The sequence below is a fragment of the Stegodyphus dumicola genome, chromosome 9 (genome assembly GCF_044657685.1).
Source record: "Stegodyphus dumicola isolate Sdum_Otavi_A_Nest chromosome 9, ASM4465768v1".
In the NCBI taxonomy this organism is placed as follows: domain Eukaryota; kingdom Metazoa; phylum Arthropoda; class Arachnida; order Araneae; family Eresidae; genus Stegodyphus; species Stegodyphus dumicola.
Window position 1 is genome coordinate 4,391,120 of NC_140776.1, and position 26,835 is coordinate 4,417,954.

The 26,835-nt window shown below is 30.0% G+C and overlaps 1 protein-coding gene across 3 annotated transcripts in view; it reads right to left on the reverse strand.

Annotated features, from left to right (window-relative positions):
* The window catches only part of LOC118192858 (glutamate receptor ionotropic, NMDA 2B-like), a 152,467-nt gene that overhangs the window by 39,815 nt on the left and 85,817 nt on the right, over positions 1-26,835 (reverse strand). For 2 of the 3 annotated variants that reach the window (XM_085823173.1, XM_085823175.1), the window contains exons 8-9: positions 24,570-24,695; positions 20,183-20,206 (exon numbers count right to left, since the gene is read on the reverse strand). In XM_085823173.1, coding sequence (XP_085679299.1) covers positions 20,183-20,206; positions 24,570-24,695 — 150 coding nt within the window. The remainder of the gene's footprint in view (positions 1-20,182; positions 20,207-24,569; positions 24,696-26,835) is intronic. The other variant, XM_085823174.1, reaches the window with a different exon arrangement.

Consider the following 26,835-nt stretch of genomic DNA (forward strand, 5'->3'; position numbering starts at 1 on the left):
AGTGCAATTGAAAAGCATAATCGACGCATATTCGAGAGGTTTAGGGTTCCCTGCGAGCATGTTTCAAAATGGAACTATAAGTATATATATATATATATAAGGCAATACTTATTTATTTAATTATTTAATTCGATTTTTCGATACATAATTATTAATTAAAAAAGTAAGTTCTTTTGTTGATATTAAGCAGCAAAAAGAAACTTCATATATTTAAAAGACATTGTTTTAAATATATAAAAAGATAAATAAAAATATAATTCTTTATTAAAGCTGGTTCAAATTAAGAGTTGATTTTTAATAACCATATTGCCAATTTACAATATAAATGTTTTAGTTTTTATCATCGCTTCAAAATAAAAGACCGTTTCTTTCCCTTATGTTTCGCAGTTAAAGTATAACAACCCAACAAGAAATTGAAAGCTTTCAAAAAAGCAAAGTTTGATTTTTAAATAAAATGCATTTAAAAACAGAAATTACGAAACATATAAATTACATTATTTTACTTTAATATTAACAAGTGCTGTATAAAAATTAAAAGTTCAAGTACAGGAAACTAGAGAAATCCTGCTGAGACAGGACATAAATTATTGTTTTATTTTCTTTGCGTGCGTAATACTTTAGTTTTTCGTAACAGCATGTAACAACTCAAGTGTATAGCTCAAGTGTATAAAAAGCAACTGCATTTTTCTTTCAAAGGAAAACGTTTTAATTTTTCCATGAGTGAATATATGTATAAAAAGTTAATTTAAAATAACTAAATATTTCTTTAAAGCGGTGAAACCTGTTTCTAAGCATTTAAAAGCTGAGTAATTACAAGAAGAAAATAACTTTGATAAGAAAGCCGTATTTATACACCTGCATTACATAAAAATGTCATACTTTAGATCTTTAAACATCGAGAAAGCTTTACGATATTCTGAAGTTTTCCATTTGAATTTCGGACCTGTAGTATTCTGAAACTAGTTTGTAAAAATAATATTTTTAGGGCTGAAATTATGGATTGAAACGTAATAATTATTTTTAGCACATAAATAATTAAAAATTTTCTATTTTAAATCCTAGTAGAATAATTTTTAACTGTTATATTTTCGTAACGTGATACGGAATATCCAAAGGAAGACTGTAGTTTCAAGAAAAGTGTCTTAAACAATTTACAAAAGATTCAGTCATAACAAAATATCTAAACTTTTACTTAATACTCACAGAGAGAAACTACCAATTTGGAAAACAGCTATGCTTTAATGAGCTAAAAATAAAGTTTTCTGTCCTTAAATGCAGTACTCTGTAAGGTGTTTTGAGGAGGACTTCGCTGACTTAACCAGGGTTTCTTAAACTGCGGGTCGCGACCCCCAATGGGATTGGCACCTGCAGCAGGGGGTCGCCAAAAATTTAGCAGTTTTGGCATTTCTTTAACTTATTATAATAATATTACAATTACCAAATATTTTTACACAATGTATCTTCTGAAAATAGATAAAGAAAGGACAATACAGACAAAGAAAAGAACGAAAATGTTTCGACGCATTCTTTTTTAATATAAACATTCATTTTCCTTTCGTTGCACGTGACGCTGCCATTTTGTCTGTTACTTATTTAAAATTTTCACATTGTTAAATGTTTTAAAATTAGAAACTAAAGTTAATGACCTAATATTACAGTAGTATATTACAATACAAGTGAAAAAATTGACAGTTTCATTCACTTATGCGCCGGATTTGCGCAATACTTATGTGTTTCCACAACGTTTTTGTAAATATAATTGGGCCCTGGGAGTCGCGAAATATCTCAGTGATGAAAAGGGATCGCGACTGATATACGTTTAAGAAACTCTGACTTGGACAATATTTCCATTATTTTTAGCAATGATATACGTCAATATTTAATAAAACAAATTGTGTGAGAAGCTTCAAATAAAAATAGCTCGTTTTCGTAACTTATCATTTTACTTCTGAAGAAATAGTATTAGCTATTAATATACTTAGATGACAACACGAAACTATAAATTAATCATATATCAACGAATTTTCCGCATAAAATTATAAAACGCTTCGTTTTTACATAATTAAAACATACTGAAAATTTTACTAAATTTTGATTTACAGATAACATATAAAAAATTTGATTTTACATTTACAGAAATCCTCCATCCCGCAATTCTGAAACTGACTGAAATTTCATAAATGATTTTTTTTAATTGTAAGTAAATATTTGATATCCAAGAAAATTATCCTATAGAAAACATTGTTAATACGCTACATATTATTTAAGTATTTTGAACAAGCGAAAATTCTCATGCACACACACAAAAAAAAAAAAAAAAAAAAAAAAAAAAAAAACACTTCATTTTTTTTTTTTTTTTTTTTCAAATTCCAGCTATACTTTTTTAAAGAAGGTTTTTAAACATATGTCTGAGGCGTAAAGAATGAAGTAATTAACAGTATTTGTAAAACTGCAGCAGAACGTTTTCATTGCAAACGTTTTTTAATAAGCTACCTTAATTTATTTTTCAATTTCTAGCAGTGGTAGTTGATTCAAGTATGTCGTATTTTTTTGAAGCAAGAAAGAAAACTTCCAAGTGACTTAATTGATAACAATTAATAAGCAAGTTACTTTATGTATTTAATCCGATTAAAATATTTGCGACACTTAACATACATTTTTTTAAAATTTTTGATTGATATCAGTAGGTTCGAACTATTATTTCCAGTTAAATAGTACGAATCCATTTCCGGAGTAAATTTTATATTACTTTCCTTTTGAAAGCATTATTCTAAGGTCATGCATGGCCGTTCATAACTAGAATTTATCAATGTGACAATCAATATTTAGGGAATACAATTTTGACAATATTTTGAAAAATTAGAATAATAAGGGAATTTGAATTTATTTGCAGTACAAATTAAAATAATTTATACAGAAACGTGCACTAATTGTATAACGTTTTCAGAAATATAAATTAATTATATTAATGTTTCATAAATATTACAACGATTCATATTGATTTAAAATGATGAGAATTTAGAACTGCTAATAACTAGTGACGCCATCTGTGAACACTGACTAAAACTACGTAACTTTCTTAGCACTGTCAAAAGAGGGCGCCACTGCAGAAGATGAAAGAAAAACGGACGCAAATTTTGCCGAATTTCAAACGCTTAAAATGAAATACAATAGTTGTTGCCGAATTTCAACGCTGAAAGTGAAACAAATAGTACAGATTTAAATATTAAATAATAAAGTGACTACACGTCCCGAATTTGGCGGGACGGTCATGCTTTTTGGAGGACTGTCTCGCGTCCCGCCGATTTTTAAAAACGTCCCGCTGTTTAGAAAACATCTGCATTTCTTATTTTAAATGTACTGTAAAAATATATTACCTATTATTTATTAATTATTATAGTAAATATAAAGAAATAAAAAATACATAAATTAAAAAAACACATAAAATGCATGCAGAGTAAACTAAATTAGGCGATGTAACGAGTTAGATTTACTCAGTTTACTCGGTGGTGGTCGATCATTGTCGTTACGTCTCGTCAAGGAATATGTATTGTTAACTGAGGAACAGCTAGCATTAGTTGAAGGGCTATTTCCTCTCCACACTATAAACCACAATCAAAGTTTCAGATCAATTGACTGTACGTCGCAAATGATCAAAGCCTTCTATGACAAAAAATTTGCATGTGCAAGGAAAAATATCGAAGCAATTTTTTGTAATGTTTTTTACTATATTCGTTTTCACAATTGCAGAAAGAATTAGATAAATGCACATTTATATTCATATATTATGATGCTTCTAACCACAAATACAAGTATTTAAAATTATTTCCCACAATTGTTAGACTTTTTGATCCAGAAACAGGAATTAAAATTAGAATATTAGTTTTTATTTCATTGCCGGGTGAAACTTCAGAAATAAATTTTGATTCAATAAGTACTATTTAAAAAAAATTTTGAACAATAAAATTATTGCCTATTGTGAGGAAAACACTATCGAAAATTTTGGTGGAAAATCTAGAAGGGGCATCAATAACGTTTTTACGAAACTTAACAAACATTTGAACCAAAACGTTATTGCAGTAGGTTGTGCAGCGCACATTCTACACAATACTATTCAGACAGCATTTTACTTACTTCCAGTGGATCTTGAAAATATTATTGCAAAAATTTATTCATTTTTTATATATATACAGTGCATGTTAAAAGTTTGAAAGATTTATGTGAAAGCGCAAAAATCAAATATAAAAGAATTGGGTGACATTACATAAAAAAAAAAAAAAAAGATTTTATGGGAATATGTGGAAAAATCTTTTTAATATATTAGTAACCATTTTCTGAAAAATATTATTTGCGAAAATGATCTTTTTGATAAGGTGTCATTGGTAAAAAGATATGTTACTGAAGAAAAAAATTAAATGTTGGTTGTCTGCAAATGTGGACACAGACAAAAAGTAGACGGAGTTATTCTTTCATTTTAAACAGAATAATATTCCTTATAAAAATATTTTGAAAACTATAGAACACGTGCACTCCCAGGCACAAGTTCAGCAACAGGGCGTGTTTTTTTTTAGTATCAATAAAGTATGGACAATTGAGAAAACGCAGTTGAACATTAAAACTTTAAAATCTGTATTAAGGGTAAAATATAATTTGATCAGAGAAATTTCACGACATTTTAATAAATGATCCGATTCTATTGCAAAGTATTCACTCGGATAAAAAATATGACTGTGAAAGAAATCACATTTTTTTTTTAAATAAAATTTTAAATTAATTAAAAAGTATAATATTCAAATTATAGTTTTTACAAATATTTTTATAGTTACCAACAGTTAATAATAAATATATTTTTGTATGTTTATAGATAAGTATATGAATGTTTACAATAAAATATATTCTTGTTTGAATTATTGGTCTGCTTTCATAACTAAATTACAATTTTCATTTCATTCCATTTGTCGCGCCTTGTCTCTGTGAAAATGTAGTCACTTTATTAAATAACATACTAAATTTCTGACGCTCATGTTAATTTGATTTTATCAGTTGCAATTATAGTTTACATTGATTTAGTTCTGATGTATTCTTAAACGACATTTTATTTAAATCCAGATAAGTTTTCAAATTAAGATTTGCTTGAGGAAAATTTGGCAAGCATTATCTGCATTATACGAGCAAAACATAATTTGGGAATGCATGCAAATAAAAGGCTTTGAAAACGAATTTCATCTGTTATGCAGAATGCAGACTAAAAGGTTCTTGAGAAAATTGTTATAAATTATGAAATTCTCAGAGTTTTCGAATATTTGGGGGGGGGAGAGGAGAGCAATTTTTATTATATTTTTTAAATAAGTTTATGAAAAAACTTATTTAAGAACTATTTGTTGAGTATAGTTATCAGGGAATAAGCAATATAATTTAATCACAGTAAAAATATAATCTGAAATAAAGAAAGCCTACCTATAAAGTGAATTCTCCATTTTTTAACTAATTTAACAGAAACATTAGTAGTCTGTATGCAAAAAAGTTTCATGTACACTGAAGTGACAAAAGTCATGGGATAGCAATATGCAAATATACAGATGGCAGTAGTATCGCGTAGAAAATGTATAAATGCGAAGTGCTTTGGTAAGGCGTTCATTTGTGTTCAAGTTATTCATGTGAAGAGGCTTTGACGTGATTATGGCCGCACGACGAGAATTAACAAACTTTGAACGCGGAATGGTAGTTGGAGCTAGACGCATGGGTCATTCCATTTCGGATATCGTTAGGGAATTCAACATTCCAAGATCCACAGTGTCAAGAGTGTGCCGAGAGTATCTAATTTCAGGCATAACATCCCACCATGGACAGCGCAGTGGCCGACCACCTGCACTTAACGACCGAGACCAGCGACGTCTGCGTAGAGTTGTCAATGTTCACAAACAAGCATCACTGCGTTAAATAACCTCAGAAATCAATGTGGGACGTACGAGGGACGTGTCCGATAGGACAGTACGGCGAAATTTGTCTTCCTTGGGCTATGCCAGCAGAAAACCGACTCGAGTGCCTTTACTGACAGCACGACATCGCCTGCAGCGACACTCGTGGGCTCGTGAGCATATCGGCTGGTCTATAAACGAACGGAAAACCGTGGCTTGGTCAGATGAGTCACGGTTTCAGTTGGTAAGAGCTGATGGTAGGGTTCGAGTGTGGCGCAGACCCCACGAAGCCATGGACCCAAGTTGTCAACAAGGCACTGTTCAAGCTGGTGGTGGTTCCATAATGGTCTGGGCTGTTTTTACATGGTATGGACTCGGTCCTCTGGTGCAACTGAACCGATCATTGACTGGAAATGGATACCTTCAGCTACTTGGAGATCACTTATAGCCATTCATGAACTTCACGTACTCAAACAACGAGGGGATTTTTATGGATGACAATGCGCTATGTCACCGGGCCACAATTGTTCGCGATTGGTTAGAAGAACATTCTGGACAATTCCAGCGAATGATCTGACCACCTAGATCGCCCGACATGAATCCCATCGAACATTTATGGGACATCATCGAGAGGTCAGTTCGTGCCCAAAACCCTGCACCGTCAACACTTTCACAATTATGGATGTCTATAGAGGCAGCATGGTTCAATATTCCTGCAGGGGACTTCCAACGACTTGTTGAGTCCATGCCACGTCGAGTTGCTGCACTTCGCCGGGCAAAAGGAGGACCGACAAAATATTAGGAGGTATCCCATGACTTTTTTCACTTCAGTGTATGAACTTGATGCAATGAAAATGTTTTGAAACATAGTTTTAGGGTTTATTTCACCTAACGTCTATAACGACTATTTCTTCCATCAGTCTTCACCAGAATGCAAATTAGTTTGGACTTATATTAAAAGCGAACTGATGATTTAAACAGACAACTGTGGCAACTCGCCAGAATGCAATTAAAATCCTGAGTCATTCACTTGCACGTCGCCTAAGTTTCGCGAGGGCTTTTTAAATCGTAAAAAGCATAGGGTTAGAAACGGCGGTAACTTGAAGCAGATCATTACGCATTGAAATTATTACTGTGCTTCCGATGATTTTTCGTCTTCGAACTTAGCTAAAAGTCTTCAACTCCAGGAACAGTCTTAAAGTAAAATGGGCAAATTAGCCTAAAATTTCTATTTATTACACTCTTTTTAAAATGCAATTTATATCTTATCTTTTATGCATCTTATTCTAAAAACTTATAACTCAAAATATTCATTCAATGATTTTAAAATCAACTGCTCAAAGAAGAACAACTATCACAATATTACATCTGAATTAGGGCTTATATTTAATGAAAAGAGATAATTTCGAACGCATTGGTATACATTAATATAAGACAACTTTTATTTTAAATATATTTTCCTGAAGCTCTTTTATCTTGATAGTCATATGATTATGTGACTATCAAGATAAAACCTTGTTAGATGATTTGGAACTATATCCTTTTTTAACAATATTTTTCATTCTTTTTTACGAATTATGCAGTTATATTTTAAGTTTATGTCTCTTTAAAAACCATGTCTGTATAATAAAGAAAGGAAAATTTTATAGATACAAGTACATCAATACCTTTTAGAAATTATTATTTCAGTATATAAATAGGATTCTCATAAAATTTTCCTTCTCAATATAGGATTCCATATTAACGTTTTGTTTAATTTTTGGCATCACATGTTATATTATTAAAAGCATTTGTACTGCCTCTGTGCTTGAAAAATTTAATTTGCTAAATAATCGAAGCTGTATAATTTGACTTTCTAATCCTTTATTCAGAGTTGTTTGTTGGAAAAGGACTTATACTAATCAACTTCACACTTTTTAAATAGTTAAACAATTTATCGCATATTTATAAAACAATATTAGAGTTTTGAATTAATACTTTTAAAACGTTTAACTAAAAATATTCAAATGCTTTACTATGGAAGGAAAAATATGGCAGAAGATTTCTAGCTATTTAACATCAAATATTTTATCAGTAGCAAATAAACTTGCACTTTGAAAAATATTATTTAAACACGCTTTTTAGAATCAAACTTTTAAAGCTTGTAACATTCATAAGACGTGTTTTTTCTTACATGATTTAATCGAAAAACGACTCAGTGACAGCTTTCAATACAGTTAGTTATACTTTGCAGCCAATAGATTCATTTATCTAAAACATACTCGATTTTAAATCTTATATTAAATTAAGTGCTTGTATCTTATTAAATTAAAAGAACCGTCGAGCGTTTTATAAATATTCGATTTCGAAGTTTTGCCAGTTCATATTCTGACAAAGAAATTATTACTGTGATGCAAAATTTTACGAGCTTATAAAATATATAGAAACACAGAGCAAGGCAATAAAAAATAATCATAAATTAGTATGTCAATCATTACGTAAATTTTGTACGACAATAGAATGAAAATATTAGATGGTATTAGTGCGCAAGAAGAGCAATAAATGACACTGTAATTCTTCAAAGTATTTTAATACTTTTACTAAGAGTAGTTAGTAACAAGAAATTTAATAAGTTCATAGTAAATCATTGAATGTTGAACTCTGTGCCTATTTAGAAGACATATTGTAATTAAGAAATTGAAATTAAGAATGTAACTTCAATTCTAAGCTATTTAGAATTGAAATTTATTAAGACTTTTAACACTAAATAACACAGTCAAAATGCTTTGTTCAAAATTTACACAGCCAAAATAATTTACATTCCTGAAAATCTGAAAAATAGTATTATTTTAGTCCCAGAGCTCTAGTTATCGCCGCAAAAGCAAATAATGTGAATACATGGAACTCATATCACCTGTGAAATGTTTCTGAGAAATCTGTAAACCCTGAGGAATTTTATTATTACGAAAATTTAAAAAATAAGGAAAAGTTAATCAATCATTAAGCGAATGGTAACTTAAAATCTACTGTAACCCTCTTCTCGAAATGCCATAATTTATTATTATTATTCACTATTTCATATTTACTTCCATAATGAAGAATCGGTTTCCTTAAATTCTTATTCTTATATAGCATTAAAAGTCATTATAAAGACAAGTCTAGTCAAATAAAAAATTATCCGAATTGTAAATCAAGAAGAAAGATTTTTCAGAAAGAAATTAAACGTCTTATAGCACTAGAATAATAATGCTGTATAAATATGCTTTATATAACAACAATATTTTATATTCATTATAGTATATGCACATATGATAAAATTTGTGCAGACAAAAAGAAAAAAAAAATATTTTTGAAATTTAACAAATCAATAGCACTTATAAATTTCGCCATGAAACGGCATACGTCATTGCAATGGAAATTTAATTTAAAATACAACACAGTGTATTTTAGATAATAATTTAAGACTTTAAAACTGTTATGCGCATGCGAAAAGTAAATTCTTTAATTTCTCCTAGTTTCAATTAGTGCATTGATCTAAAGCATTTTGCTGAAATTAGCACATGTCAACAACATCCAATAAAGTGAAAGCAATGATTTTGGCTTATCGGGCTATATAATCAGATATAATGACAGTATAATTTAATTTTTTAGTTATATTCTTTGATTGCTTCTAGCTAACATGCATCTTTCAGAAACTCTAGCTTTTCATTTCACCTTAGGTCAGGTCGCCTTAGGTGTCTGGTTATTTCGGTAATGAATATATTTTTTTAAACCACCTTTTGCTGTAACAGAAGCATGCCAAGCCTTAAAGTTTTTCCAAATGTTTTATAAATCTCATTATTCCGAAAGAAATTGTTCACTCAACCCATCATAGTTCAGGATGATTAATGTGCGTTCTGGTATTCGATGATCTAATTCTCTTTGCTGTCGTATGTCTTAAATAGAATTTGAACCCCTTTTAGATCGCAAAAATATTTCACTACACACTAAGAAATTTGTCTTTTCGACAAAGCAGTACAAAGGATAAGGTATTACAAAACTTATAAAGTATAGCCCCTTCAACGCATTTGCATTTTCCCTGCAGTAACCGCATTGCAAAAACTCTTGCCCAGTTGCAGTGCCAGGCTACCATGTACGCAGTATCTTTTGTTGCCTACTCTAAAGGACGTATGTTGCGTGGTTGCTTATATTCAATATTAAAGGTAATTCGTCATAATTAAAATTGTGAGATCCATATTTTCCCATTTGTGCTGTACCATGCTACAAGATGTGTCTGAACTGAGTAATGAACAAGAAATAAAGATATATTCGAATTATCAAGTGACTTGTGATTCTTCGAAAATACATCTAGTAAGGCGCCGTCAGTCAGTCTACCATTTCCAGTTATCTACAAAGAAGCAATTTCCAGCTATGTTTACTAGTGAATGATTCTATTAAATTCTCTCTTCGGACCAATTTAATATTGCATATATAATGTTAAACGCAGTTTTTTTAAGCAGCTTGGGAAAGTAGAACTTCACAAGCCTCATTTTATTCGGACACACTTTTTATTCTGTTGCAGTGGAACCGAATCCACAGAGATTCTCGAAAACATATTAGATACAAGAGTATATTTCGGTAACAATGAAAGAATAAAGTATTATGATACAGTATCTAATGATAGACAAAATAAGATAATAAATATTATGAAACTAATGAAGTCTGAACCTATAATTCAGAGGTGTCCGCCGATAACATCGCGGCAAAAACATCGCGGACGAAAACGTCGCGGAGAAAACAACGCAATGCGAAAACGTCGTGCTACAAAACATCGTGGGAGAAAACATCGCAAAGAGAAAACATCGCAGTTCTAAAACATCGCGGTACAAAATATCGTCGTCGAAAATAAAGCAGTTGAAAAACTTCGCAGTTTAAAATCATCGTCGTCGAAAATATCGTGGTAAAAAATAAAGTATCTACAAATCATCGCATGACGATAACATCGCAGATATGCTTTTTTCAGGTTTTAATAATTGTAAATGGATATTCCCATAATGATTTGTGAGCGCAAGATGTAAAGAAGGATAATTTTTACTTTCACATTTTTTTTATTAACTAATAAATTTTTGCTGAAAAAGTAAGAAGAAACTTAAGCATAGAAAACTAAATGCAACTTATAGATTATACTTTTCATGAAAAATTACCAGTGAAAACTTTACAAAAACTGATTTATTAATGGCCTTTGTTAGTTAACTATGTCGGTTTAAAATTCTATTCAATGCTATAAGTTGCATTAATTTTCTATGCTTAAGCTTCTTTTTTATTTTCTCAGCAAAAATTTATTGATTAATAAAAAATATGAAAGTAAAAATTATCCTTCTTTCCATCTTGTGCTCACAAATCATTACGGGAATATCCATGTATAGTTATTAAAGCCTGAAAAAAGCATGTTTGCGATGTTATCGTCATGCGATAATTTGCAGATACTTTATTTTTTACCACGATATTTTCGACGACGATGTTTTTAAACTGCGAAATTTTTGAAGCGCTTTATTTTCGACGACGATGTTTTGTAGCACGATGTTTTAGAACTGCGATGTTTTCTCTTTGCGATGTTTTCTCCCACGATGTTTTGTAGCACGACGTTTTCGCCTTGCGTTGTTTTCTCCGCGACGTTTTCGTCTGCGATGTTTTTGCCGCGATGTTTTCGGCTGTAACCAATTCAGAATATTTTGCGGAAGATTTCAAAAATCCGATATTTCAGCTCGAAAGGTACAAACGCTTTCTTTCTTTCACGTCTTTCACCATCATCCTAATCTGCTTATCTTTGTAATTTTGCACGCCTTATTTCATGAACGCTTTTCTTTTCTCTAGAGATAACATCATATTCCAGATTTAACTAGACACTTTAATTTACTAAGCAACCTTTAATTAGGGGTATTAATAATTAATTTGTTAAAGCTTGGTTTCCTTTATTTTGGAAAAGTCAGATATTCGGCTTTTAAATTTAGTTTAACTTAGTTAAAAGAGGCAGTAACTTAAATAATGTTTTAGTATTATTGCAGTTTAAAAGCACATATTATTAATTTATCAACTTGAAATTTATACACAGTGTGCAGTCAAATTTTGCCTTTCTGATGCATTTATATTTCTCAACGGATGTTGATTAGTTGAGACATAGAAGTAAATAAGTATACATTTTATTAGAAACGGAGAGGATTTTATGGTTTTCAAAAGCTACATTTAACACTGTTTTTAAGCAAGATAGCCCGCTAACACGGTTTAATGTAATTCACACATCCTGTTTCTGGCCTGAAAAACGCGCGAAAAGGGTTACTGTTCTTTTGGCTGAGGTGGCAACAAGTATGAAAGAGTTTGAATTGGAATAACGAAAAAGTAGAAATTTTTTTATTGTTTTGTGCTGGGAGTGGATGCTGAAAGTTCTTCCTTCGTTTGGGGCATTCCGGGCCAGCTCCATCGAGGGGAGTTGCATCTGGCTCGTTCATCATAAGACTTCAGGAAGATGTTCTACATTAGCAGAAAGTTAGTTTTTCCAGACATTAGCATCAAGAGATCCTGGTGAACATGTAGTGCTCGTTCCAGCGTATGAGATCCCCAGCAATCATGAGTTTTTAGATAAGTACCTATAATTTATTCAAAATCTCCATTGTAAGGATTTTTTTTCACCCACTGCTTCTAATTACTTTCTTTATTTGAAAATATTCTGGTACTTAAATCTGAAAAAAAAAATAATTCTAAAAAAAGAAAAAAGGCTACACCGAAATAAATAACCTTGGAATAATTAGTTACTACTATGTGCTCTTCCAGGAATAATTAGTTACTTCCAGGAATAATTAGTTTACTCCAGGAATAATAACTTACTATTCCTTGGAATAATTAGTTACTACTATGTGCTCTTCTTCTACTGTGTGCTCTTGCTAACCAGGATTGTTGCCTGCGTGTGTATTTGCTTGAATTTCTAGGAACACAACATAATGTCTTTTACTGGTATATTTTAAGTAGATTGACTTATTTATGGATTTTTAAGGGTTTCAAGAACCACTACAAACAAGACTATTGAATTTGGAAAGAATAATATTTGCTATGGTTGAAGAGAGATCATCTTTATACCTAAGATAGATACATTTTTAAGCATAAATTTATATTTATGATGTACTGAGTTTTGTTATTGATAAAACTAGCATGTATTTTCTGCAATTTTTAATGAGTTTATTTAGATTAAAAGAATTTTGTACTCAGATTCAATGCAAGCATGATATTCATTCTTCAATTTAATATCCACAAATGCAACTGTGAGAAGTTTATAAAATATAAAATTAAATTGCGAAAATTTGAGAAATGCAACTGAAAAACCGTTAGAAATCCGCAACTTAAGTTCATATTTTAATCATTTTCTAAAATAAAAATGCCAATTTTAATAAAGTTTGTGTGTTTTTCAGTTTGTGTTGAGTAATAACTCATAGTAATATTATGCAAAATAATTTGATGCCAATAACGTGAATGTACATGAAATTATAGGCATTTATTAAGTATTATTGTTACTTATTTAATGCATGACCAAGTTCATTTTCAAGTTAGAGGAAGAACGTCTAATAAGCAAAACTACCAGTTCTGTTTCAAAAGTGGCCATGAGAGCATGAAACAAGAATTATGAAAGATTCTGATAAGTTGATAGATAATTAATATAATTTATAATAGAGTTGAAGATAAACTTATAATAGTGAAAATGCATTTTCTAATTTTTACATTTGGAAAGCTCTTCGTTCAGACATATGTAAATCTAAGTGATATTTAAGTACATTTCAACATGTATTAGAACATTTTATGATAAGCAACGTTGTATTAAACGGAAGTCGTTTATTAAATTAAAATTTGAAAGAATTAGAAAATTAGTCGTTTATTAAATTAAAATTTCAGAAAATTAAAAAAAATTGCCATTTGTGCCCAAATTTCAGCTAATAAATATACACGAACGCTTGATTTTTTTCCTTGAAATATTTGAGTAAGTACAATATAGAAGAGTGCTTCCAATACAGAAGAGTGCATCCAGATTATTCTTATAAATAAATGTTCTTTTAAATTTCTGATGTATTTTATAAACAATAATGTTTTCAATTCTAACTGTCGAAGTTAAAAATAGTAAGTAATACGAAAACCATATTTACATTTAATAAAACAAAACCTGCATAGTAGTTAATAGTCACAACAAGAATATTGCATGATGTTAAGTGTAATTGACATCACAGGCGTTGTCGGAATTGAGTGAGTAAAGCACTTGCCCGTATTAATGAACGAGAGAGAAAGAAAAATTAAAATACACTAAATTAAATAGTAATACCAAAATGAATTAAAAATTATTTCGAAAATTAGTTTTGAGATATGGCGGATGCATTAAAATCTGTTAGAACGTCTGCGATTCATATTAAACTTTGATTTAGATTTAAAAGCACAATAACATACATAAAAATATATATATGGAAATTATTCGCATGCAAGATGCATTAATGATCTACCAAAATTATCTTATTATGACATTGAAAATGTGCACATGCGTTGTGTATTTGTATGGATGGAATCAAACAGACATGATGTGATCAAACACACATTCTTGAAAGAGGAAATGCATCACTTTACCTAATATTTGCAGAGAGGATATTATAAATAGGAATTCCAGAACTCCAGTTCGCTTCCGTTTTATGCAACACAGTTACAGTCACAGCGGTTATCTACGATCTCACTTCGGAGTTAATTAACCCTAAAGCTCTATGCTCCAAAGTCGGTTCGCTAATTCAACGCCTCTATTATCACGTTAAGAGATTAGCAGGCACTGTATTAAAATCATTAGCTTCGCCATCATGCTTTCACGTATACTCAAATGCAGCATCACTACTGGCTCTTAAATCTACGAAATACCTCGCCAAGAATTTATGCCTTGCTCACATGCAAACAGCTTTTCTCAGACTCATGCAGTTGCGAAATTCAGAATACTTGTCTAAGGGCAGATTTGAGGAAGTGACCGAGCAAAAATCATATTTATTTCTGCACAAGTTGCATTTGATAAGAGAAAGGAGATGGGGGATTCGAAATCATTCTGTTTTCAAATACCTCTGAACTTATTAGAATATCTAGTTATACGAAGATGGAAGTTTTATTTTATTCATTGCACACAATCAAATTTAATTAATTGCAATTACATATAAGCTCATTTCATTAATTGCTATTACAAGCAAACTAAAAGTGTTTAGTTATCGAATTTAGTTATAATTAGAATTTGGCTACTTTTTGTGGCTTTGCTTATCTTATTACCAACCAGTTAAAATAAAAAAAAAAAAAAGAAAACATAATCAGCATAGAGAAAATATGTTATTAATTTTTTAATTATGTTTTCGTTTTGGAATACTCGATTGTACTTCCTATGGACGTTTCATTACTGATGAATGTTTTGTATTGTGTATTTATCAATTAAATTTCTAAACAACCATTAAATAATCGGCAAAATAAGTATTTTGAGTGTTCATTCGTTTATTTATATTTTGTACGAATTCCATCTCCAGCCCCCCCCCCCAAAAAAGGAAAATCGCAAATCGCCTTTACATGATAAATAGAACGTAATCATTATGTGTAATTTTTCCACTGAAGCAGATTATTTAAAAATCGCTCAGATAGTAATTAAGCGGAAATGATTATTAAAAACTATTGCAAAAGAGGTAAATTCACAAAATTTGAAAATAAAGAGTTATTAATTAAATGTAAAAAAATATAAATATGTTTATAAATGTCTCTAACACTTGCCAACTTTGAAACAGTTATCACTTATATTACCGGTGTTTTTATGTAAGATTTAATGGTTAATGAAAGTAAATCCAAAATCCTTAAAAATCCAAAAGTAAAATACTTGAGACTGCATACCTAAAGATATATTTTTGGAGATTTTCCTTTCCAGTAATGAGCAGTAAAATGATTTTACACATCTTTTCACAAACTCAGTCTGTATAAAAATGCCCTAGTTTGATACTTTAGAGTTTCAGAAAGTTTTTTGTTATTTTTGGTTTGTGAAATTCACGAAATTATTTTCATTTCGTTTTTAGAATATCATAATTTCATTTTTATTAATTCATCGATTTTTTACACATTCTTACATCTATGACCTGATTAACGCAATTAAATTAATTTCTTATTTGAAAGTGTTTAGACAAATTAATTCTTCCTGATATGTTAAATTAATTAAACGTCAGTTAGCTACATCTTTTTTAACTATACTTTTACACTGTTCTGATAAAACAGCAAGTATTTGTTACTTTCTGTTTCCTATCTTACGTTATTTTCTCTTAGTGTGGGATTAGAAGGTTGTTTGCTGTAAGTTTTTTTAGTTTAAAGGGGGGCATTGCTATTTTCGCTTTTTTTTGAATTCATGTTTTTAAAGCGTTTTCTAAGTGACAGCTTAAGCCCTTGAATTTAGAAAAAGCAGACAGATTTGAGATTTTCTGAACGTCAAGGAGTAAGCCGTTTACTAAGTCCGGGATTTTTCAGATGTTGGTAGCATATGAAATAAATGCAGATATGAAATTTAGCCTCCAGATTTTGAAACTGAGGGATATAGCCTTTATATGTATATATATATAGGGTATAACTTTTATACTGCACTTCTTATGTAAATGCAAAACCGTCTTAGCATTAACTTATATTTATAAATATCGGCATTTTTAATTGTATTGTAGTGATTATGAATATTTTTAAGGAAAACATTATTTTGGGTAAATATATAACGTCAACAAAATATCCTATAGTCCTTTCTTAAATAGCATTAAATAAGTATAAAATAAAAAAGTATGACATGAACCATTTTATTTCCGTAACATATATGTGAATGAAATTTAGTAATGTCTAACATTACTAAATTTCATTCACATATATGTTATACGCTATGAAATACGTCAGAAAAATAATATAATTTTTATAACGTCCCCCGTACATGTTGACACTGGTTTTATGTATCACGTTTCTGAAGTCTAAAGTCTCCCCTTTCACTACATTATTAAATTTTATATACATGATACTGGAGCAATCAAAGCTAAACTCGAGGTACATTAGGATTATTAGAGAGGAGTATTCAATTTCATTCTTGTTAACTGAAAGGTTTATTACTGTGTGGTTTATGTAACAGACGATTGGCTCCTTCTTCTTATACCATCGAAATTAAGAAGCAAACTAATTTAATAATTCCATTTGTATTTATTGCAAATTTAGCCTAATTTCGTCATATAAATTAGCAACTTTGCAGACGCGAATATGTGTGAACATTAAACGTAACTTTCTTAACAGCTACAAAGAACTAATACTAAAACAGAAGAATAACTTTATTTTCTTAAACCTGTATATAAACTATTTTGCTTTCTAGAAAGAAATATTGTTTATATAATGCAATATGTTTGTTTTCATTGTAGGAAGGAAGACTGAAATTTTATAATGCGAATTTTTCGCACATTCAGTATAAAGTATTAGAGTTAAAAGAGCTATACTTATATTTGGAAGCTTTCAAGGATTCTTTCAGCATTTGAATTATCTAAAATGAATACTAAAGTTTACGTGATTTTTATAGGCTGCAGAATGTGACATTCTTAAAAACTATTACATGATGATTTCAAGACTAATGAAGATTACATTTAACACATGCTCCTTTTTTCATGTAAAATGAACTAGCTGGATGATCTTGCTGAGTTGTAAGTTTTCTTGAATGTGTGAAAATTCTTTTTGCATCAGAGTACATAAAATAACTAACAAATGTTTTGATGAAAATTACTATACGTGCTTCAGGCGCAAAAATGTGTAAGAGATGTCTTTTTTCCAAAGAAAAAAATAATAATAGATGAAGATACTGGAATGAAAACTATCGCTACAAAACATTCATGGATAATCAAGTACTTAAACAAAACAACAGATGCAAAGTGTGGCATCTTACTGTTACTTGCAAACCCCAAAACAGGGAATATAAAGAGACCCTCAGTATTTGAAGCTGTATATTTATGAATTACAAGATCATAATAAGACAGGCCCTGGCAGATAACTTATCCGTCATACAGCAACGATTGTGACATGAGTAGTGAGATACAGACCATGGGTCAGTTCGCTCTCTAAGAAATAGTGTTATGAAATAATGTGTAATACTATTTTTCAAATAGCTTGTATTCCACCTATTGGAGCATAAATATTAATGAAGTGGATGACGCAGAAGTACATAACAGTGGATACCTACACAGACAAGCGGTTTTAACCTACTGCTTTGCACGGAATTTGCTTTTCTTCTCCATCACCGAAGCATGACCCATTTCGAATATAAACATGACTGTTCATAATATATATTTTTCTTGCTGTGAATGCAGTCCCATAGTTACTTAGTCGCAGTATATACATCAGTTCTGCCGGCCTGATGTCATATGCAACCGGAATTATATATCACTGCACTAAAATGAATTAACAGTTTTGATCATGTTTATGTCATGAGTAAAACTTTCAATGTAGGGTTCTGTTCTTTATAAGAAATTGAAAAATTAAATTATATCTAAAGATTTAAATAATAAACATTACAATACTAATTAGTTGCTAATTCTTGTAATGTACTTAGAAAGTGGTCAGTTAAATTTATAGGTATGGAATCATTCATTAGGAATGTAAATACAAATATATTTTTCATTTATCCTTGACAAATTTGATAAACAGAAATGTCCAAATTTTTTTTTGTGATTTGGACCGCATCAATTCTAGAATAGGTGCAGCTTTCCGATCAGCATTAGCATTTGTTATGCTTTCAGTCTCAAGTATTTTTCTGTTAAAAAGAGGCGATGTAACTGAGGCAAGAATTAAAATCATACTTATTAAATAAAGAAAAAATTACAAAATGAATGTTTATACATAATTTCCCGCATTTCACTTTGACTGATTATAGTTTTGCATATATTTTAAGAAATAAACCATTCACTGTACTAGTTTTAACTAGTGAAAAACATTTCGCATATTCTGTTCATGGCAATTCTACGGAAGACACTTTTTTAATGAATAATACATTGCTGCAAGCATATTACGTTTCATGTTTTGTTTTACATTTACCGCAAGGAATTTCCACAAAATACGACACTTATAACTACACGCAAGTATATGTAAATATATTGAAAATAAAGTGAAAAATCAGTATTTGAAAAATTTAAAGCAAATGGGTGAAAATTCATAAAGAAATGTTTTTGTTTCGTAATGTAAGAAATGTACATATGTAAATAATTCTCGTGAAATTATATGTGAAACTGTCGTATTTTTTTAGTATGATGTAACATCAGTATGTTAAAAAGCAAAACTTTATAGGAGAAGTAACAAGAGTAGGGCAAGTCTATTGAACTTTGAGTATATGGCTATCTCTTTAATTTGGCGAGATACCGCAAGAAGGCGATGGTTGTGGCGACTAATATTAATCACCGAATTTGACGAGAAATCTCCAAACGTCGCCAAATGTGGCGACCATTTAGAGATGTTTGGGTTCGGTTTCTGTATAACTGTAATAAAGGGTACTGTAATTGATGCTATACGAGACCGGAAGAAAACTATATAGGACCGGGGAGAGCATCCATTTCTCAATGGTTATATCCATGAGAGCTTCACCTTTTAGATGCGCTTTGCATTTCATTGTGTTTAACATTTTACTAGTTTAAACTGTAACTACTGATTATACACTGTGATGCTGAGAAGAGCTGTAGGAGTTATTTTGTGAAAAGTTCCAAAACTGTGAAGTGTTTCTTTGGGTAAAATTAAACTTTATCAAACGATTTTGTGTGCATTCAATCTATTACGAACACGTACGCACGCAAACAACATTTTAGCATAATATTGGCTCTATGTCTACCCGAATAAGAATGTTTAGAGCAGTATATTACGGAGCAGAATTATTTCTAAAATACAGTATTCATATAGATTAATAAATAATTCATAAGGAATAAATTTTAAACCTTCTAAGGTAAAACCTAATGTATTTTAAACCTTCTGCTTTAAGCGAATGTTGTACTATGAGCTCTGTAATATGAAATAAGAGAGTTTGTTACTTTTAAATAGAGGCTTTGGGGGAAGAGAATTTAAATACTGAAAGGAAAATGATAGAATATTTAAATATAAATAATTAATTGAAATTTATATAAGGGATATATTTCTGCCCTTAAACAAGAATGCTTTCCTAAGCTCTACAGATCTTTCTTATTGCACATAATGAAGCCTGCGCTTTCCAAAGCGAACGAATCTTAACTTACTTTTCCTTGGGTTGAAAGGATCCTCTGTCGTACCATAGAATAGAAAAAAAATACACGTTTGCCTTCTGGGAGCATACATAAATAAAATATTCCAAAATATATACATGCATATAAAGGATACATTTCAACAAAAGTCGAAGCTCACTTTATAATGAGGGCATACTACCAGGATTATAGCATTGCTGTTTCACAATGTCTTCACATAACAGTTAGAAAACTGAGTGCTTTTACACACAATTAACAAAAATTATTACAACTTAAGAAAGAAAACTAAAGCATTACTCCTTTAAAGCATGTCTTTTTTGCAGATTTTTATCATCGTTTTATATATATGTAGATACATAGCTAGAAAGCCACAAATATTGTGAACATTTAAGAGCGTACTTTAATACACTCTTTCCTTTAAATTAAATATTTTTCATGAATGTTCAATGAGCTAATTGAGAAAAATATTTGACAATGTTTCATACCTTTTATGTAAGGAGAAAATTAAAGATATTTTTATTGGACCATTAAGGTATAGTTAAAAATTTGTAGACATTTAAATTTTACTTTATGTTTAAACTATACCGTTATTTTCGCAGCTGCGTATTTCCGAAATTTAAATATAAGTGTATAAACAATTTATTCTGCTATTTACGTTTCTTTGGCTTTTAACTATTTGATAACCAGAACAAGCATTGTGTTCCTGCTAACATTTAATGTGTGTTAAGATCCCATTTGACGTGTTCCAATACCGGCATTTTCTTTTCGATATTTAAAAATATTTTTATCCACATAACTATAAAGAATTAATTTTAACTAGCAAAACAGGACTGAGTTTACTAACAAATGAATACGGTTTAAAGGAAAATGGCTGTTAACAAGAAAAATACTTCTTTTTTGTATTACTAAAATACTAATACAAAAAAGAAAAATTTAAATACATTTAAAATTTAAATACTTCTTTTCTTTAGAGGAAAAATCTTATTTAAAGCTAACATTATATTTAAAAATGCAAATAATTGTTTTCGTGCAGTCCTTCGAATTCTTCTGCAGCTTTGGCGAAAAGCGTTAGGCATCTTATTTAGACCTTACTGAGTTTTGGCATAGCTTTTCCTTTGAAGGAGTTCAGAGGTATTTTATTGAGTTACGATTTGGTTTCTGTGGTGGCCAATCTAAAGCATCAGTAGTGTTACGGAATCATCACCGATTGTTTTTGCTGAAATTCATAGTTTCATATGTTTTACCACTAAATTGCATTCAAATGAATGGTTCTAGATTCGTGTTAAAATATTGACGCATTTTTGGCTATTCATGTAACTGTCACTGTTGTATTACATATTTAGTATACAACAGCAGCCACTATACATTCTTAGATCACAATATTTCTTCCTCCATGTTTTATTATGAGAACTACATATTTTGAGTTGTATTTTATACATTTTCCATTCTTCAAATACGATGCAATAGATGTAACCTAAACGTCAAAGTAAATTATACATTTTTAAGAAGCTAGAAACAAAAGATATGTTGGATGTACATGAAAAATTATTTTTGAGGAAACGAAGGCTTACCTGAAAACTTATTCATAAGGAAAGGGAATATTTGACCATTTCTTCTCTAAATTTCTTCTTCGAATAATATATAATCTTAATGCGTTGATTTTCTGAGAGTAACGACCTCTTTCCAGTTTGCAGCTTGCCAGGTCAGCTGCTCATTCTAATGTGTACCTAATTAGTTATAAAATTGGTATCCAGTTTCTTCTGATAGCTTTTCAGCAAGCTTAAAAGAAGTTTTCTGTTACTATTTCTTGTTTATTTTTGAACAAGACAAAAAAAAAAAAAAAAAAAAAAAAAAAAAAAACTGAATTTTCTTACTGGTTTTTGAAGATCGTTACATTTCGATGCTAAGTTTTTACCCCTGTTCATTCTATATTAAAATCTAAACTTTATTTTAAAAAATAATATAAAGTATGTCAATTTAAAGTATGTACAGCATAACATTTATGAACATTTAAATTTTTTTTCTATCTCAACATGAGATTTTCTTTGCTTACTTAAAAACAAGACCTGATACAGGTGGGAACTGATTGTAAATGATGCATGTTAATGGAATTCTTAAAAATTATTTTAGCATCAAATTCTCAATAAACAAGAGAGCTACATTGATTTCATAGACCAAACAGAAAGAAATTTTGATTTTTCCCGTGTAATGTGTAATTGAAATTATGACAGATATTATATGATAGAAAATATTGTGAAAACATTTGTTAACGATTATAGTATGATTTTTTTAAAATTTTACTATAAAAATTTATTAATGCTATTATGTGTTTCTGACATTATTTTTTATTTCTAAGAAGACGAAATATTGTATTTCTAATTTTTAAGCAGATTTGAAAGGCTGAATTTTAATTAAATAGTGGATGATTATAAGTCTGTGATGATAAGTCTGTCTTTCTGTCGTAAATGAAAATTATAATGTTAAAATAATCCCTTTTATTTTACATATTAGGTATGTCTCCAGTTAAAGAACGAGTATCCGTTGGTATGAGATCACAGGATCCTTTTTTTTAATTCTTGAAATTTTCAATTAACTGAAAATTTATTTATTGTTGGTGACAATTATTACTGTATCACATTTTAGAACCGACAGACAAATAATTCTGTTAAAAATATCTTAAACGTGCTAATTTCCAATACAGAAGAAATTTAAATCTGTGAAAGGAACTACCGGTCTCCAGTCTCTTTATCTTTAAAAAGGGAAAAAAATTATTAAAATTCTTAAAACTCTGGAAAATGTGCAGAAAGCAAAATCTCTTTTCTCAGTCTGGTAAAAGTCCAAAATCAAAACTGATGTTTCAAATATCCAAATCTATCAGGGAAGAGAAGGTATATTTTAATTTAAACATTGAATTTAAAAGCTTATTATATGAAAATGGCCCTATATTGTCAAAATTACATTTGCCACGTTTCAAAACAGGCTTCTTGGAAACATCGTTTATGCACAAATACAGAATGGTGCGATTTGCTATAACTACTTATTTAAAGATTTTTACCAATATTTTCCAGTTTCATTCTTTAAATAATAAAAATGAAGTGTTAAATTTAGTTTTAAAATATGTAATAATTTTAATAAATAAAAGTTGTCGAAATGAATCCAAAATCTAGAGTTTGAGTTTCAACCTCTTTTGAAATACACTACCTATATTCACAAAGAATACATTAACCATTAGGATTACCTAATTTGGGCAAGGCATGCATATGAAAGTTGTCTGACTAATTTACATCTCAATTTCGACAGAGAATACCACTACCACAGGGAATGGAACTGAGAATCTCATACTATGTTATCTAACGTCAACCACCAAAAGAACTTTACCGACATATAATAAGTGCCTCAACTTCACAATGACTCTGAGTTATAATTATTCTTGTCTAATATGGAATTCTAATCCGAGTCCAACAGTTAGACTTCACATAGAAAATGCGAGAACCTTTAGTAATTCATTGACCAGGGCACATGTATATACTTCAGAAGATCACAGTCTTGATACATACATAAGAATTAAAATTTTACGTAGAAAACTAAATCCATGAAGACATCAGTTACGAATTTAAATGACAGATTTCTAAGGAAATTCTGCGAAACAGTATTAACAAAAATTAAAAGTGATATATTTCTAGATTACTATAAATTAAAAAGGAGGTTATAAATATACTTTTGCTTTAGATGAGAGTTTTTTTGACACCTCGAATTTCTAATTGATACGGAAACAGGACTTAGAAGAGTGTGTCTATTTTATCAAAATATACAGCAATTTCATTGTTTTATCTTAATAACTTATTTGGTTTATGAATTTAAGTTAGAAAGTACAACTAGTAAAAGTTAAAAAATAATTTATTTCATTTCCTTTTATGAATTTAAAATTCTGAGATAATTTTTAAATTGATAAAATTGAAATTTAGTGATCCTCAATTAAATTTCAACAATTCTAGATAGGAAAGCTAATTATATATAAATGTCATTTTATTCATTTATCGCTACAATTCTCAGAAGTAGTCAAATATCAAATAATTATTCACATTTAATTAAAATTCTGTGTAAGCGTTTCAATGGTATGAATTTCAGTTTGCTTTATTAAAATTTATGGCATTTTGCAATTTTCCTAACATCATGGAAATTTGAAAAAATATTATATCAGGATATCGGAATTCTGAATATATATTTACCAAACAATTACCCAAAAGTACCCAAAAGGAATAGCTACAGTAATTGAACTATAACAATTATGTTAGCGGTGATATTATTTCCTTCAAAAATAGCATCTATAACAGAAGCTGAAACAAGAACGTGTAATGCATGCAATACTTAAAGGAAATATGGACTTTTAAATAAATTTTACCTCTAGGTGGTAGCATCTTCATATCATATCCGTACGGACTCAACCATTCGAAACAAAATATAGCTAAAGCGGCACCTTGGATGCTGATCAAAAGTATCATCAACCACGATATCGTATCAAAAGGTTCTGAAAGAAAATAAAAAAGCGGGTAAGTAGACAAAAGCGAGAACTTGCTACTGCAAGAAAAGCCTTCAAAATACTGAAGTATTTTATAAAATGTATATGCAAACAAGTCCTCCTGAAAAATTAAAGTAACTGAATGTTGAAACATATTGGATTTTGCCACTTCATTTTAAAAGCTTATTCTCAAAACTTAAAATTATTTCTGAACCTGCTTTTCTGAAAGAGAAGAAATGTTGGAAATGATGTTGGAAATGAAATACGGTAGACAATCCTTTCAAATATATTAAAACCTGAAGATCAATTGCATCTTTGCATCCTCACAGTGTTAAACATTTATAATTTTCTTTTTTTAAACCGATCAAGGAAGTAAACAAATAAATACCTAATAAGCTTATAAATTGAATAAATTTATTGATTTTATCAAACTAAGATTGCATTTATAATCATGCATTTTGTTTGAAGAAATCAGTATTTTGCCTAGCAACATGGATAGTAATAATTGCTGCGATGTGCATCAAAAGTAAAAGAACGAGATTTTAAATCTTTGTCTGTGGTATGTCATTCCATGCAGTTTCCACAAGCTGCCAAAGTTCATCGGGTGCAGCAGCGGTTGGTGTATGTTGGACCATTCCTTTACAAATCATTGACCGATGTGCGTTATGGGAAACAAATTAGCAAAACGGACAGTCCAAGACAGCAATGAGACCTGGTGGAGAGCAAAAAATTCTTTAATGTTAAAACCCTCATCCTGCTGTAAGTAGAACATTGCTGTAAGTAGAACAGATATTAGTCTGAAAGGTTTTTTTGTATCTGGTATTTTCAGTTTTCCATATATGATGTTACAGTTACAGTCGTATACTTCTGTAAATGTCAAGTCAATGATAAACACAGCCATGGACACCTTGCAAAAATGTTCCTGCTCTGCATACAACGTTGAAGGGTTCATGCTGACACGGGTTGTTAAGAAAACATATCTTAATTCGTTCGGTACCGTGCTTGACGTTACCTGTGCTGCAATCTGTCGCAGGGACATGCATAGTATGCCTGTTTTGATAATATAACAGACATGCTGCGGGCATTCAATGTTTCAATGTTGCCTGTGTTTCCACTTTCGAGTTTCACATCCTACTAAGATATAAGACATTATCACTTGAGGGAAATAATGCATGTTGCAAGCCTTGTGCGCATGACATATAGCGAAATAACTGCACAGATACATCTTGATTAATCAAGTCCTTTGTATATTGAACAGAAGCACAAGATTACCCTTGGCGTTAGTTTAAAAATACAAATCATAGCAATTTTTTTCACCCATATCATTCTGCCATCTTCAACAAATCATTTCAAATATAAATCTTTGTATCTTTAGATCATAAATTGCTACTCAATAAATTTTTAAATAATAAAACTGTCTTAATTGCTCAGCTTAAAATTGTTCAGAATGAATCTACGTATTAAGATCAGACTGTAATTTCATTTTGATCTTCTAATACTTATAAATTTGAATTATGAAAATACTTTTTTTTTTAATTTTGAGGCTGTAATAGTCTTTCGAAAACTGACTTTGAGACAATAATAATCTTAAATATCCGAAGTCTTACATTCTAATATTTTCAAATTGCATATTTTTTATATGGAGTTTAACACAACTGGAATTAATGTTGTAAAGATTTCGGTGGACATCGACTTTTTTTTTTTTTTTTTTTCTAAACAGAGATTCGCATTAACCGAATTATTCCCATGTTCGGATGTGCGAAATTACCTCAATTTCTGTTGATCCCTGCTTCTCAGTGTATAGTAAAATTTCAGGTTTGCAACTAGATTAGAGAATGCATTAGTAAGTTTTTTTGCATGTAACTAACAGGAAAAATACAATTCTTTCCTCAAATTTTTTGGCACTTACTTTCATTCAAATAATTACAAAAACTAAAAATTTTATATATTGTGATAATGGAATACGATAGTTAATGAATTTTTCTATTAACTATATCGATTCTTAAATAAAGCCTAGCAACAAAAACAGCGTTCAAAGGAAATCGTATTTTGAAAATTTGCTGAAACATCTCCGTTGTATCATGAATAGCCACATTCGTGACCTGCTTTTGAATGCAGTAGATACATATATCCATTTCCTTTTCTTTTT